The sequence below is a fragment of the Protopterus annectens genome, chromosome 2.part0 (assembly GCF_019279795.1).
Source record: "Protopterus annectens isolate FY-2018-M chromosome 2.part0, PAN1.0, whole genome shotgun sequence".
Taxonomy (NCBI): domain Eukaryota; kingdom Metazoa; phylum Chordata; order Ceratodontiformes; family Protopteridae; genus Protopterus; species Protopterus annectens.
This window is the reverse complement of record NC_056728.1, coordinates 641284698-641300833: the sequence shown is the minus strand read 5'-3', so window position 1 is coordinate 641300833 and position 16136 is coordinate 641284698. Positions and strand designations below refer to the sequence as shown.

Below are 16136 nucleotides of genomic sequence, written 5' to 3'. Positions count from 1 at the left end.
CTGAGAGCTTTCTTTTGTAAGCATGTAAGTGTCCACCTGGACCTTGCTCTCTCTGTTAGACCAAATGTCAAACAGATAAATAGTTGATCATCAATATTGAATATTATCAATCTGTTTCTATTTATGTGTGTTCTTCAGGTTGCCCAAATGGGTTTTGGTCCATATTCTGTAAAGATCTGTGGAGAAAAGTTCCCATGAAAATCATGTGCTAGTAAATGAACACGAGAAGAAAATGTACAGAACAATTTTCTCATGCATTACTTACATGCAGCTGGCAATCTAAAACATTGCATGAAGTCAGAGCTGACAAGGTAATTGTCTGTTACAAAATTAACTGCTTTGGTGTATGAACAGGGAGGTGCATAGGCCAACGGTACTCTAATGTAGGGCTGTTCTAAAAAGTACAATTTAAATAAATATGAATTCAGTTTATGAAACTGGACTACAGTGTTACATGTTGAAGCTAGTAAGAAAGTGAAAATGTATGATGTAGTATACCTAAAAGAAATACTGCAATCATACAGAGTTATAACAGAGTAAGAGAATCATATAAAGAATTGCCAGAAAATTCATTTGTTGGAAACCTGGGAAGTAAATAGCCCATTTGTCATACTAATACTGGAGGTGAGGATGGAGAGGATCTAAAAAAAAGTTGAAATTTGTGGATGGAAGAAAACAGTAGAAATTTCATTTTTGACAGGGCAAAAACGTTGAGAATTTCTTCTAACAGTACACGTAGTAATGAAGCTATAATTCACAAATAGTTACTTAAATTCTAAGATATTGTGTCTCAAACTATGTAATTGGCCAGATTGTTACATGACACCAACACAGTTAAAGAACAATATGCTCAATTATATAGTTTCCAGGATGTTGTATAAATTGAGCCTCTACTTGTGGAAGACTTCTATATGGGGAATGTGACTGAAGGACAGACTGTTGGGAAGATGGATTTGATGGGATAAAACAGAAACAGCATAAGTGAAATGAGAGTGAGTTTATAAGACCCTCAATGCAGCTCCTTGTAGAGAGTACATTCAGCACCTTCATTGTACATATTTTCCTATTTAGAGAGATTGCTTCAGCAATGGCCCATGAGGAAAACATTGAAATGATGAGCATGCTTCAACAGTTGGTAAGAGGAAGTAAGTTCTTGATGCAGTACAAACAGCCCAGCAGTTAATACCCTTTCTCCATGGAATCAACCTAAAGACAAGAAGTCCAGACACCTAATTAGCATAAATTTACATTTCAACACACCACTCTTCCCACCATACCTTTCAACCTCTTAGCACAAGAAATAAATCTGAGCAAAGCCTAAAATAATGGGGGTACAAAGACCCAAAAATAGAGGCAGATTTTAAATATTGCTCTTATAACATATTTTATGAGGAACAAACCGAGAATACGAGGCAACAATCTGAACAGTTGAGAGGTATGCTTCCCACTTTCAGTAGGCGTGTAAGATCGTTTTATCTTCAGAGTTACAAAGCAAAAGCCCTAAATTAGGGACACTTTTTTTACATGCTAGTACTATTAACTCAGTTCTATTATAGCCAAATATTGCCCAGTTTTTAGTAAGGGTGGAACTCATAACAAAAGTGTACAGACAGTGACGAAAATCATGTAACCTTTACTATTAAACACAGTCTGTAAAATCTTTAGACTTTTATTTGTTGATAACCGGGAAAGTCTGATTGAGCCAATGGCCAGTTACAGTTGATATTAGGAAAAAAAAGCTCCACAACGGATTAAAAAAAATGTAAACAACAGCTGAATAATATTTAGGGGGTGAGACGGCAAAAAGAAAAGCTCCACAACAGATTAAAAAATAAATAAATAAATAACAGCTGAATAATACTTAAGGGAAAAACATAAAAACTTTTTCTCCCCGTCGGGGAATCGAACCCCGGTCTCCCGCGTGACAGGCGGGGATACTTACCACTATACTAACGAGGAGTGACAATTTTCCTTGCCAAACATATTCTCATAAAGTGATGCAGCTATGTTTTTGAATAGGAAGCTGTAATAAATGAAGTCACCAGTATGCTAATTGCGCAAATGGGGTTCTTTTATACTAAACAGCTTCAAATCTGCAAGTAAGAGGGGATTCCAAAATGAGCACAAAGGGATAAATCAAGCCTGAAAACAAATATGCATCACCAACAACAGATACAATTTTCAGGTTTGTGCGCGTCTCAAACAAGAAAAGAGCTGACCTGGGAAACAACTAAAGTTCTGCAACCTACATTACTCTACCTTACTAGTCACTTGCACAACACTATTACTTCGACGATGACCTACAAAGTCCCTGGATAACAAATCTAGCTCAGATAACCTGGCTGCAACTCGTGAAAGCCTCCTCTGTTTAATAACAAAGCATCAGCCACACGCTGTTCAGTTAACCCTTCAGCCGTACCATACATCTCAATCTCTTAGCACAACAAACCTAGGCAAAGCCTAAAATAATATGTGGGGAGGGGGGCACTCAAGGGGCCCAAAAATAGAGACATACATTGATGTTAGAAGCTTATTAAGTTGCTAAAATAACAGGATTTATATCGACATGCATTTTCTCAAGCATTCGAACTCTGAACTCAATTTGACAGAAAACCACACATTTTTCTGCGGAATTGACCAACGATAAGACACAAAAATCTGGACAGTTTAGGGGTATGGCGTACAAAAATATGTATAAAGACACGACTGCTGATAATCTAGATATCAGCACACACTAGCAGAACAAATGAGTGTCAACTGCATCGTATACAACATTTACGCAAAGAGCGTTTTCGTGAACAAATTACAGTCCATTAAATCACCTAGCGCAGTTACCGTCCCCAATCATTAAACGTTTTTGTTGGTGACGTTGGATTTCCGAAACTAATGTGTCTGTTCTTTGTTTCACGGGTGTTCAGTACGTTAGTAAATTTTGACTCGGGCGGGTGAAGCTTTTTTATCAGTAGGAAGGGTACTGTCTTTTGTGGTTCTGTGCTGTTTATTAAAAAAAGAAAATAATGACTGAGCTTGCGAGTGAGACGGCAACTAAATGCGTTTCAGATCAGGAATTAGCTAAAAAGACTGAGAGTGACTTTGCGAAGTCATTAGAAAAAGGTAAATAAGTGGTTGCTTTTATCAAGGCATACGTGTAAATTTTAAAATTTAACAGCTCGCTTATACTGTAGAAGCTTTATTTGCTTACACAGACACCCATAACTACTAGTAAAGGGTATGCTTTTCGAGATATTTAGAGAAATGTGATAAGGCATAGCCACTGTACAGTTCCTTTCTTCACTTACTTGCACTGTACATTACATGCTTTGAAGAAGGCTGGCAGAATTACCCAGTTTTTTATTGCCTTTATCGAATTTAGAGGATCATAGGAAGTTACTAGGCTATTGGCACTGAGGCCCTTACAAGCCTAGGACAGAATTTAGCCCATGTTCCGACAAGTCAGCACCCCATGCCCTTGTCCAGCAGGGTAGACAGGTGGAATCCCAGGCAGGGCTGCCCTTTGGTCAACTAGTATCATAGGCAAAAGGTCTCCACAGCGCCCCCTAACACCACCCTGTGCCCCCATCTTGGTCTACTTACACTATTCAGATTATTGGAAAAGCGCCCCTGATAGAACTGCACCCTAGGTGGCCGCCTAGTTGGCCTATGCCTAAGGCTGGCTATGATCCCGGGGTGTATTTTCTGTTCCCCATCCAGTTATCCAGGTTGCAGTTAAAAAGGGTTAATGAGATACTCTGCTTGACATGGAGAGGGAATCTGTTCCACAGCGGGGGAGTCTGTGGGACACAAATCTGTACTGCTAACAAGTCCTATTGATGTCACAGATCAGGTTGAGGTTGCTCCTGTGGGTTACTCGAGTGGAGCTTGACTCGCAGATATGCAACAGTCTCATCTGAGATTGTTTTGTATGCCAAACAGAGGTCACCTCTGAGGAGTCTGTATGAGACTGAGTAGAGGGACAAGACTTTTAGCTTATCTGTGTAGGGTAGATGTTTGAGGTCCAGGATTCTCGTGGCGAGGAACCTCTGTAGTCTCCAGCTGCTGCATGTGCTTTGTGAGGTGTATGCTGAAAGGGGCATTGTACTCAATAATGGGTCTTATAAGAGAAGAATACAGGAATGTTATGACCTCCTTGTTCCTGGATGAAATAGGCAGTAGATTTTTTTTTTATGGTGCCGAGTTGCCAGCCCGACGCCCAGCCTTCACTGAAGGTAGGGCTGGCAACTCAGCACCATAAAAAAAAAAAAAAAAAAAAAAATCTACTGCCAATCATTAGCGGACCGGAGTTCCGCTGTAGCGATCCCTAACCTGGAGAAGCAGAAAAGGCAAACAATGAGGAGGGCCATGTAGAAAGCTTTCCGTACAATGGAGGCAATATGGTAGTCAAAGGTCAGTTTGCTATCAACCTGGATGCCCAAGCCCTCACGACCTTATTATTAATGTGATAATCTGTGGGGATATCACTCTCCCCAAAGGGGATGATGATGCTACTTTTGACATTCCGTTTGAGGCCATGCTTCTGGTACCAGTCATTTGTTTGGGTGAAACCCTCTTGGAGGGAGGATGTCCACATCACTAGGGGAATTGATAACTGTACCCAGCTTGCAGTCATCTGCAAACTTGGTCAGCTATAGCCCGCTGGTTTTGGCCTGCACCTCAGAAAAGTATATTCCAAACAACAGAGGCCCCAAGACCGATCCCTGGGGTGCACCACCCGTTATGGGTCTACTGCTTGAGGTGGCTTCCCCTGTTTTGACTAGGTGGATTCTATCATTGAGCCAGTTTGCTACCCATCTGGTAACATACGGATTGATGCATAATTGAGAGAGTTTATAGTATCAAAGGCTTTGGCCAGGTCAAGGTAGGCAGTGTGCACCGTCTTCCCCTCGTCCATGGCTTTGGTGACAGTCTTAAAGAAGTCAACCAAATTTAACAGGCATGACCGCCCCTTGACGAAACCAAACTGCGTGTGATCGAGTGTTTGGAGGTTGTCGCTGTCCTTGTTAATGAGGTCCTTGATAATCTGTTCCTTTTATTATAGAGTTTATTTATTGTAGATGTCCACCAGACAGGTTTACTCTTCCGTGAGGAGGAGGATGTTTTCGTGTTGGGTATTCCTGATTCCATGCAGCTATATAAATGCTCATATAGTACTTTGGTGTAGGTTTGGACATATGTACCAGTTCCTATGGAAGGGAAGGGGGCTTTGAAACTGCCTATACCTTCCCTCAGGAGGTTGTAATCAGCTTTGAAGAAATGTTTTTGTTTCACCCTAGCTGTGGGGGGGGGGGGGGTTCAGGGGAGATGGTGACTTTGAAAGTGACATGCTCTGTGGTCATATCTTACCAGGAAGGATAACGCTGTAGGGCTGCTGCAGTGGTTACTCATGTGGGTTAATACCAAGTCCAAGATATTATCACCTCTTGTGGCGGTGTCGACCAGCTGGTCCAAGGCATTTGCACTGATGAAATCATGGAATCTCTGAGCGTTTGTGTTTTGGCATGAGTAGTTCTCCCAGTCTATGGTGGGATAGTTAAAGTCTCCCAGGATCAGTAAAGGGTTGAATCTCAATAGATTGGAAGAGGTCCAGATAGGTGGAGTGGGCATCTTGAGTCAAAGTTGGTGGCCTGTAGCTAGCTATGATTTGAATAGGGGTGTTGTCAGTGTTTACCTGACCTGGAGTGCTTCCTGTGCATCATACTGTTTCACCAGCGTGGAGGTGTGTATGTCTTTAATATGTATTGCAACTCCATCTCCTTTTGCTTTGCTGCCCATGGTTTGGGTTCTGAATGTATGATAGGATGAGTAACTTGGTATGGCTGGGGTGCTGTCCCACCTTTGAACCAGGTTTCTGGGACTGCACAAATGTCAGCATCTTCCAGGGTTAAGAATGCTTGAAATGAGTGCAGTTTCATATTTAGTCTCCTAGTGTTTAGCAGTATGACCTTTAATTTCTGTTTTGATGAAATTTTCATATTGGTAGTTTTGACCTCATGGCATTGCCTAAAAAAGGCTGTATGGGGAAGGTAAGAGTCTTTGCCAGAAGTCTGAAGCCCAAGGGAGACAGATGCAGGCCATTTATGGCAAAGCATCGTGGTTTGTCTGTCATGTCTTCCCAAGCTGTCAGGTACTGGGTCCCCTTGGAATGACACCAGAAACTAAGCCAGTTGTTAAAGTCAATCATTTTCTGCTTGTATTGCGGCATCATTCTTGGTGATGGTAGAATACTGCTTAAGGCTAGGCACATACCTGCCTGGGAGACACATTTGGCTAGCTCCAGCATGTCTCTTTTCATATGGTCCAGGGAGGTAAGTCTCAAGTCATTTGCGCCAACATGGACTATGATAGAGGCATAACAGTACCTGTTGTTGAGAGACTTGAGTGCATAAGTGATATGGGGTATTCTGGCATCTGACAAACAACTAACAATGACTTTCTCCTTATCCAGCCTGGTGAGGGGCACATCTACGTGTCTCACAATGGAGTCTCCTATGACTAATATCTTGGGTTTATGTTTAGACCTTAGTGGCTGTGAGACAGGTTTGTAGGCTATGTGTGATGTGGTGGGCAGTGGAGTTTGCCTGTTTCTTTTTGCCTTAGAGGTCTCTTTTGTTTGGGTATGTTTTTGTTGAGGACCTCCACATATGTGGTATGTGTTGTGTAGGCGTGGGTGGTGTTTGAGGTATGGTGTTTGTGTTGACAACCTTCTCAGTGCCAGATATACTGCCTTGTGAGGGAGGGAGCATAGACTCTAGGTTGCACCTTCACTGCCAGTGCTTTGCAGATGAAGGCTTCCTGACTTGTGTTTATTGTATTTCTTGAATGGCACTACCTTTTTTTTTTTTTTCCACCTGTGCCATATCAGTCATTTTATAAAACCCGAAAGCAGTAGTCAGGCGTATTTGTTCCTTGACTAAGTTGAGAGGTCTTCTGCCTGTTTGCTTCTTAATAGGGGCAAGAGCTGTATAAGCTTATTTATTCATCTTGGAGGCAAGAGTCGGTGCTGTCTGTTCGTCTTCAGTTAATCTCCCAAGCCTACCTATGTCACACAGTGACTGTGATTTCTGCAGATCTGCTTCCTGAGGAGTAAACATGAGCATCCTATACGCACGTCCATTTCCCCCCAGCTACTATGCAGCATTAGTTATCACATTGACCCATAAAGCAGCATTCAAGACCGCCACACTCCTCATAAACTGAGATAAAGAACAAAATCAAAGCATTTTGACCTCAGTGTTTTTAGAGAAGAGTCAGGGAAGGGTAAGGTAACCAAATCACATCTGAACATTTGCACTGTAAAGAGTGAGTGGGAATGCAGACTCTAGCATGGAGCTGCTTTAGTAAACATAGTAACAGAATCTGGGTTTCAGATGAATATCTGGGTTGTAGAACTGAAGGGTGCATATTGTTTAGCTGTGACAAGATGAGTAATAACAAAGGTGGGAGGTGTGTCACTCTACATTAGCAATAATGTTAGAGTTTACAAATAAACTTAAATTACATTGACAAATAAGTTTATTTGGTGGCTGTTGAGGTGAACACATTAACACTAAAGGCAACTGTATTGGGGATGTATATTAACCCCAGAGTTGAAACAATGTAAAGTATTGAGAAAATCATTAAAAATATGCAGGGCAGAAGATAACATAATCCCACTTGATATGAACATACAGGATAGGATCCAAGATAAAGATTTAGGAATTAATAAACAACATGGGGATGCTTCAGACAGAGTCATTAAACAATGGGACCTAATTCAACTTGTGACAGGCAAGATGAGAGGAAATCCTGTTGTGCATACTGGATTGGTGATTGCAAGAGAATGTGGTACTATTTATAGATCACACAACACCTTTAATGGGAAGAAATCAATATTGTTTTAAGTTTAAGATCTGTGACACAACAAAGTATCAGAAGTTATACATTTTGAATGGTTTTGTATTAATGACTGTCTTGAGGAAGCAACATTAATTGTATCACTGTGAACACATGCCTGGAGGACTACCATTGGAGAGCATTTTTTTGTCTGCTCAGTACAGTCGGTGTGTGTTAGAAAACCAAATCTAGTATGAGATCTGTGCATGTACCATTAAGAGAGGTAAAACTTTAAAATGGCAATAACTAATAAAGGTAACAACAATACAGGGGACTATATGACATGGTATACAATCACACATGATTTAAGTACCAAAGTTTCAAGATGGTTGGAAATATTTTGTAATCTGCTGAGAAAATCTAAAAAGTGGAAGCTGGTGAAACCAAGCTGGGAACAGGATAGGAATGATTTTTTCTAGAACCTTCACTCTAAATGGAGGATGTCAAGTAGTTGACCCCGTATGCTGATAATTGATAATCTGTTCCCTTTTCTGTATTCTTTCAACAGTGATACTTATTGTTTTAGTTGCTTTATAGTTTTCTATACTTGATTCCACGGTGGCATTCCGATTAATTCCTTTCTTTCCCTTGTTACTCTGCTTTGTTGTGGTAGCACTTTATCCTTTATTAGTGTAGTTGTGCAATATTAGATCAGATTTATTTCTCTTAATATTCTTGATTACTACATTCATCTGTTTTACTAGTCTTTTAACATTTTGAGTCTTACTTTCTGTAATCTGTTTCTTTCATCTAAGTATGACTACCCATCTCTATTAAGTCCAGCAGGTCTTCTTTTAGATCATTGTTCTTCTGAATTGAGAGCATCTTCCTTGCTCTTTTTTCCTTTGAATCTTCTGCTAAAAATGCTGTAGAACATAACCCTATAACATGTCCTCTTCAAATGTACCCTGCTTCATCTATTGCCCCTCCATATCTGGTCCCACTTGCCCATCATGGAGCAACATTGCCTGTGTCAGAGTTGCCACTGTTTCCAGCTCTTTCATTTGCTGTCCAACTTAATTTAGACTTTTGTATGGGTCTCCTACAGAAGGCTGCAGAATTTATACTCTTCCGATGCATCCCCTTCACATGCTAATCCTTCATCTGGGGACCCATTGTTCCATCAGTTTACAACACTGTCTGTATTGGCGTTTCCACACTTAAACCCTTCACATTGCAGGTAGTCCATCACATCAGTTTCTGTTTGTTTAACTTCTACCTCATCATTTTCCCCCTTTGTGATCATATATACAGTGGATATAAAACGTGTACACACACCCCTGTTAAAATGCCAGGTTTTTGTGATAGAAAAAAAAATGAGACCACAATAAATAATTTCAAAACTTCCCTACTTGGCTTTTATATTTATGAATCTCATTTCACTGAAAGCTAGCAATAAAAAACCAAAGGTAGATGGGGGGGGCTACACCCCACACCCTAACTGTATATACTGACTCCAGGATGCCACCACAGTGGAGAAAGGGCATATACGTTTTATTTGCCCAACAGTACTTACATTCAGTGAAATAAGTTTTCAGTGATTTGAGCTTTCAGTGTTTTGGTGCGTCTTGAAATTCAGTGAAATTAGTTAGTTTTCAGTGAATAAAGGTAGACCCACACACACATACATATATACACACACACACATATATATATATATATATATATATATATATATATATATATATATATTTAGTATTGTGATTTTTTCCATATTTGGGTGTCTTTGCTTGTATTTCTTCTCAAATATCTTTGGAGCTGCATTTTTTTTGTATTGATTAGTTTGGCTTTCTCCTTTCCACACACACACATGTATTTTGCACCATATCAGATATCTCTATTTTCCATATCCATGTCTCTTTTTTTATACCTCTTTTTTTATATTTTCTTACTTTCTCTGTCTCTACTTTTTTTCCAGGCGACCCAATGTTTCTTTGTTAATATGTTATTTGTTGTTTTGTTATATTAAGGTACATAACTTTTTGTCTGTTGTATTAAGGTACCTAACCTTTTGTCTGTTGTGCAAATGCTTTTCTTTTCTCTGATTTCTGTTATGAACCAGTTGGTATGCTGGCTGTAAAAACATTGATGCTGGGGGACTGATGCTGTCTGTAATGGGCAAGGTTAATAAAGTGGAATATTTATTCTTTTGTCTGTACTAAGGACATGTTTTGCATTGAGACACTGGCTATGAAGGATAGGGAATAAGACATTAAAAACAGTTGTTCAACATGCTTCAAAAGTGGGAATGGACAAGCTATATGCCATCTTTAGGTGTTGTGAAACTTTGAGGGTGGTATTATTGTCTTGAGAGTGAAAGGAGAGAGTCCTCCTGTTATTTTTGTTCTTTGGAGCAAGTGAGTGAGGGACCTTCATGATTGGAAATGAATGGTTGTGATATTTATGAGAGTGTCCCAAAGATTATAGCTGTAGATTTTTTAGTATTGGCTGATGATTTAAGTACCAAAGTTTCAAGATGGTTGGAAATATTTTGTAATCTGCTGAGAAAATCTAAAAAGTGGAAGCTGGTGAAACCAAGCTGGGAACAGGATAGGAATGATTTTTTCTAGAACCTTCACTCTAAATGGAGGATGTCAAGTAGTTGACCCCGTATGCTGATAATTGATAATCTGTTCCCTTTTCTGTATTCTTTCAACAGTGATACTTATTGTTTTAGTTGCTTTATAGTTTTCTATACTTGATTCCACGGTGGCATTCCGATTAATTCCTTTCTTTCCCTTGTTACTCTGCTTTGTTGTGGTAGCACTTTATCCTTTATTAGTGTAGTTGTGCAATATTAGATCAGATTTATTTCTCTTAATATTCTTGATTACTACATTCATCTGTTTTACTAGTCTTTTAACATTTTGAGTCTTACTTTCTGTAATCTGTTTCTTTCATCTAAGTATGACTACCCATCTCTATTAAGTCCAGCAGGTCTTCTTTTAGATCATTGTTCTTCTGAATTGAGAGCATCTTCCTTGCTCTTTTTTCCTTTGAATCTTCTGCTAAAAATGCTGTAGAACATAACCCTATAACATGTCCTCTTCAAATGTACCCTGCTTCATCTATTGCCCTTCCATATCTGGTCCCACTTGCCCATCATGGAGCAACATTGCCTGTGTCAGAGTTGCCACTGTTTCCAGCTCTTTCATTTGCTGTCCAACTTAATTTAGACTTTTGTATGGGTCTCCTACAGAAGGCTGCAGAATTTATACTCTTCCGATGCATCCCCTTCACATGCTAATCCTTCATCTGGGGACCCATTGTTCCATCAGTTTACAACACTGTCTGTATTGGCGTTTCCACACTTAAACCCTTCACATTGCAGGTAGTCCATCACATCAGTTTCTGTTTGTTTAACTTCTACCTCATCATTTTCCCCCTTTGTGATCATATATACAGTGGATATAAAACGTGTACACACACCCCTGTTAAAATGCCAGGTTTTTGTGATAGAAAAAAAAATGAGACCACAATAAATAATTTCAAAACTTCCCTACTTGGCTTTTATATTTATGAATCTCATTTCACTGAAAGCTAGCAATATAAAACCAAAGGTAGATGGGGGGCTACACCCCACACCCTAACTGTATATACTGACTCCAGGATGCCACCACAGTGGAGAAAGGGCATATACGTTTTATTTGCCCAACAGTACTTACATTCATTGAAATAAGTTTTCAGTGATTTGAGCTTTCAGTGTTTTGGTGTGTCTTGAAATTCAGTGAAATTAGTTAGTTTTCAGTGAATAAAGGTAGACCCACACACACATACATATACACACACACACACACACACATATATATATATATATATATATATATATATATATATATATATACATATATTTAGTATTGTGATTTTTTTCCATATTTGGGTGTCTTTGCTTGTATTTCTTCTCAAATATCTTTGGAGCTGCATTTTTTTTGTATTGATTAGTTTGGCTTTCTCCTTTCCACACACACACATGTATTTTGCACCATATCAGATATCTCTATTTTCCATAACCATGTCTCTTTTTTATACCTCTTTTTTTATATTTTCTTACTTTCTCTGTCTCTACTTTTTTCCAGGCGACCCAATGTTTCTTTGTTAATATGTTATTTGTTGTTTTGTTATATTAAGGTACATAACTTTTTGTCTGTTGTATTAAGGTACCTAACCTTTTGTCTGTTGTGCAAATGCTTTTCTTTTCTCTGATTTCTGTTATGAACCAGTTGGTATGCTGGCTGTAAAAACATTGATGCTGGGGGACTGATGCTGTCTGTAATGGGCAAGGTTAATAAAGTGGAATATTTATTCTTTTGTCTGTACTAAGGACATGTTTTGCATTGAGACACTGGCTATGAAGGATAGGGAATAAGACATTAAAAACAGTTGTTCAACATGCTTCAAAAGTGGGATTGGACAAGCTATATGCCATCTTTAGGTGTTGTGAAACTTTGAGGGTGGTATTATTGTCTTGAGAGTGAAAGGAGAGAGTCCTCCTGTTATTTTTGTTCTTTGGAGCAAGTGAGTGAGGGACCTTCATGATTGGAAATGAATGGTTGTGATATTTATGAGAGTGTCCCAAAGATTATAGCTGTGGATTTTTTAGTATTGGCTGATAGTTTAATTTGTGTGAGTCATTTCCATATGGAGGCAAAATTATGCCCTAACGTTTGTGTTATCTGTGGAATATCTTAGTGAGCTGAAGTAAAAACGATATCATCTGTGTACACGGGTGTTTAGTTGGTAAAGATCCAATAGGATGTTGTTATAAATAGTTGTTATAAATAGGGGGAATAGCAGAAGGGCTAAAACTGAGCCTTGGGGAACTCAGGAGATGGAAGAGGTTCTTAGTAGGTAAGTAATTAGTAAACCAATTGCTCTAACTGCCTCCCTCCCCCAGAGATGAGCGTGCTTGTATGACCTGCGTACACCCACCCTTTCCTCTTCCTGACTTTTCCAGCAACCTAAGCTGCTAATTGAATTTATGTCATCTGGGTAGAGAGAGAAGATTGCAATTTAATTTTGAAAGTGTCAGGACTTGCAGAATCAGGCCTCATACATTTTGATAGGGAGCTACAAAAAGGATGAAATTAGCAGCAGCAGTTGTAACTGTGAAGGTGCATATATAAGTCAGCAACACTTTATTTTGATGAGATTAGAAAATAAATGGTGGCACTGCTGTCTAAATGAAAGAGTGTTAAACTGAGACTACAGTACCACATACAAGATTACACAGTTTCTGGAATGGCTGCACTGCCTGAAGGTTAATAAGTTGCCTTCATGAGGACTGTATGCCACCGCCTGGGGCAGTACACTGAAAGCAAGTATTGTAATATCTCCTTCAATGAAGACAAGGTACACGTAAAGTTATTTTATGTCCTAAATAGTCCTGTGCCAGTGTCTTATGTGACCACTTATAATCTGTATGTGTTATCATTCCTTTCCTCCCCTTTGGAAAAGGACAAAACAGTATTTTTTCAAAAGCTTGTCAACACTTACAAGATCGTAATAGGATATTACTGTACATTTCTTCATCCTTTCTAAAATACCTTGGAAGATATTTCAGATACAGCTTTCTGAATGCATAACTAGGGGCTACCTCCTGGTACGAGAGCAAAGTGGTTTCAGAACAGCATGCAGCACTGTTGACACCATTGCCTGCCTCACTCATACTGTATTTCACAGCATGAATTCTTGACTGCTCAGTGGTGCTCTAGTCTTAGATATTTCAAAGCCTTTTTATTCTGTAGCTTATAACCTATTGTCGAATTAAGGCCAAGCATTCTGGCTTTCTGTAAATGCTGTCATCTGGCTAAAGATCTATTTATTACATTAGTCTTTTTTTTCATTTCTGTTTAAGATGCAGCATTTTAAGCTGTAAATATTGCTAGCTGGTATCTGCCATGGGTCAGCCTTCAGATTTGCCCTTTTCCTATTCTTGGAGAATGGAGACAATTGATGTAGAGAATGGAGATGACCATTCATCAGGAATTTTTTGTGCATAGGACACAGCTTCACAGAAGAAGCAGTAATGCTACCTAGATCGTTAAGATCAGATGGAAATCTAGCCTCCTTGTCATCCATTGTACCATGATAAAATGAAGGAGTGATGCCCAGGGGACTGTTTCTTTGCATTTCATTATAAAATGAAGGACTCAAGCCCAGGGACTGTGTTAGTGGCCTTCACAACGGAAGAGCAGTAGAGTCTGTCCCCATTTTAAAATAAATACCTGCAATTGTGGCTGGACTCCATCCTGAGCTTTGGTTATCAGTCTGAGGGAATTGTAAAAAAAAAATAAAAATAAATAAATAAAACTCAAAAATAATTTCAGTCTTGCCAAAGAATTAAGGCTTCCATTGAGGAGGTCAGACTAAACATTTGGTGTTCATGTAGCTGGATTATTGTGCATCATTCACATTCCTGATGGAAGATACTGCATATCAAACTGAAGTATGTATTAAAATTTCTAGGCTTATTTTACAAGAAGTACTGAAGACATACTACTGCTAGATTTGTGACAGAGAAGAGTGGTTAACACTGAAAACAGAGAGATTTCCTAATTCTGAGTCTAAACTGATAAACTAAACTTGCATTCTTTATGGCAAAGCACTCGTGCTGTACACTTCAAAACCTACTGAGCTGGTTTGGTATTATTTTATTTTAGTGAATTGAATTTCATACAGGGAATAAACATTTTTCTGTGGTAACACCCAAAATATGGAATTCTCTACATGCCATTAAAATGATGGTTATAAACTGTAAAATCTCTAAAAACCAAACACATTCAGCCTTTTGTTGGCAAGAAGAAATTGCCTATCCTGTGTCTTCTTTCCTTTGGCATTCCTACTTATAGAGTTCTTTTCCTTGCTTACGGTTTTACTGTGACATTTAGGTGCAGTGTTTAAACTATGTACTTCAGCTAAGCATTTGTCTGACAGTAACACATATTTTGTTCATGGAACACTGCTGAAAACGAGTTTTTGGCTCAGTTGGACTTAACCGATTAACAAATAGTAACAAATAATAAATGAATATGCAATGAACATTTCATGTTCAAATACAAGTGTGAGTGCATTTGTGTGTGCGTGCGCACGTGTATATGTGTGCATGTTTTAATGATGATCATTTTTTAATGCTAGATGTAGTGACATTTATTTATTTTACATTTATTGACCGGGATAGTCCGACTGGATACATGTCCATTTTCAGCGGAGGCCCGGGGAGAAAAGTTCCAATGTGTACAAAATAAAACATTGCAATAAGGACAATATGATAGAAGCAAAGGTGAACATAGCAATGCAGACATAATACAGATAAGTAATTACAGTTAATGTTTTGACATTCAAAAGTAGACAGTTACATGACATTTGTTAGCAGTAGTTATAGTGAGGAGAAATGAAAAACACATTTCCATTGACATGATTGTACATTAATTAAAGATGGCTATGGCAAGAAATAGTTTTAATCAGCATAGTAATGTGTGAACCACTAGATTAATAATTAATGTTATGATGGCAGACTCATTTCCTCATCTGTTTTTGGTGGTTATTTACTGTTTTCATCTATGACATTTGTCCCAAAACTGATATGTATTGCAATATTAGTGATGAGCTTGAAAAATTTTATCAAAAAATCCTCGTTTGACTACCTGCTGAATTTTGTAACTTTCAGGGAGGATTTTGACTGAGCCAGTGGGCTACATAGAGTCTTGCTTCACAGAGAAGAATGGCACCCCAAGGCAGCCAGCTATCTGCAGCCTGTCAAGAGCTTGCTTGAAAATACAAAAAAGTGTTTTTAACAATCCGGAGCACTCCTTAATTGGCTTAGAACAGTTTTCTCATGTTTGGTAAGTACATTAATTGCAGAATTTGAAGTGAGTGTTGCATACTATTGGTTTCATAGATTTGAAGACATTATTATTAGGTGGATATCAATGGAAAATAGAAATATGTAAGAACTTACTGTAACTGTCAGTTATAGTAAGAGTCCCTCTACAGTGGGCAGAACATTTGGGCACTTGCTTTTGTACCCGATTTTTTTTTTTTTTGTAATGTTGAACAACCCACACTTGGGACATGCATGTCCACTTTTGATTTCACATGGTGTTCCTGTTCCTTTTTTTAAGATAGCTCATGCAGTCATGTGATCTGCAGGGCTTTCTGCCTGCCCATCGTTTCAGATCTGTTTTACCCAATGTGTGTGTGTGTGTAATTCTGCTTCCATCTTTGATGCTTGGCAGGTATAGACGTGT

At 38.8% G+C, this 16136-nt stretch overlaps 1 protein-coding gene and 1 non-coding gene across 2 annotated transcripts in view; one reads left to right on the top strand and one right to left on the bottom strand.

Annotated features, from left to right (window-relative positions):
• Nucleotides 1–1887: 1887 nt before the first annotated feature.
• Nucleotides 1888–1959, bottom strand: TRNAD-GUC. Its single transcript has one exon. It is a non-coding gene; the product is annotated as a tRNA-Asp (tRNA).
• A 952-nt stretch (nucleotides 1960–2911) lies between these two features.
• TRMO (tRNA methyltransferase O) overlaps nucleotides 2912–16136 on the top strand; it is a 338262-nt gene continuing 325037 nt past the window's right edge. Inside the window, exons 1-2 of the mRNA XM_044061001.1 lie at nucleotides 2912–3114; nucleotides 15557–15731. Coding sequence (XP_043916936.1) covers nucleotides 3018–3114; nucleotides 15557–15731 — 272 coding nt within the window. The 5' untranslated portion in view covers nucleotides 2912–3017. The remainder of the gene's footprint in view (nucleotides 3115–15556; nucleotides 15732–16136) is intronic.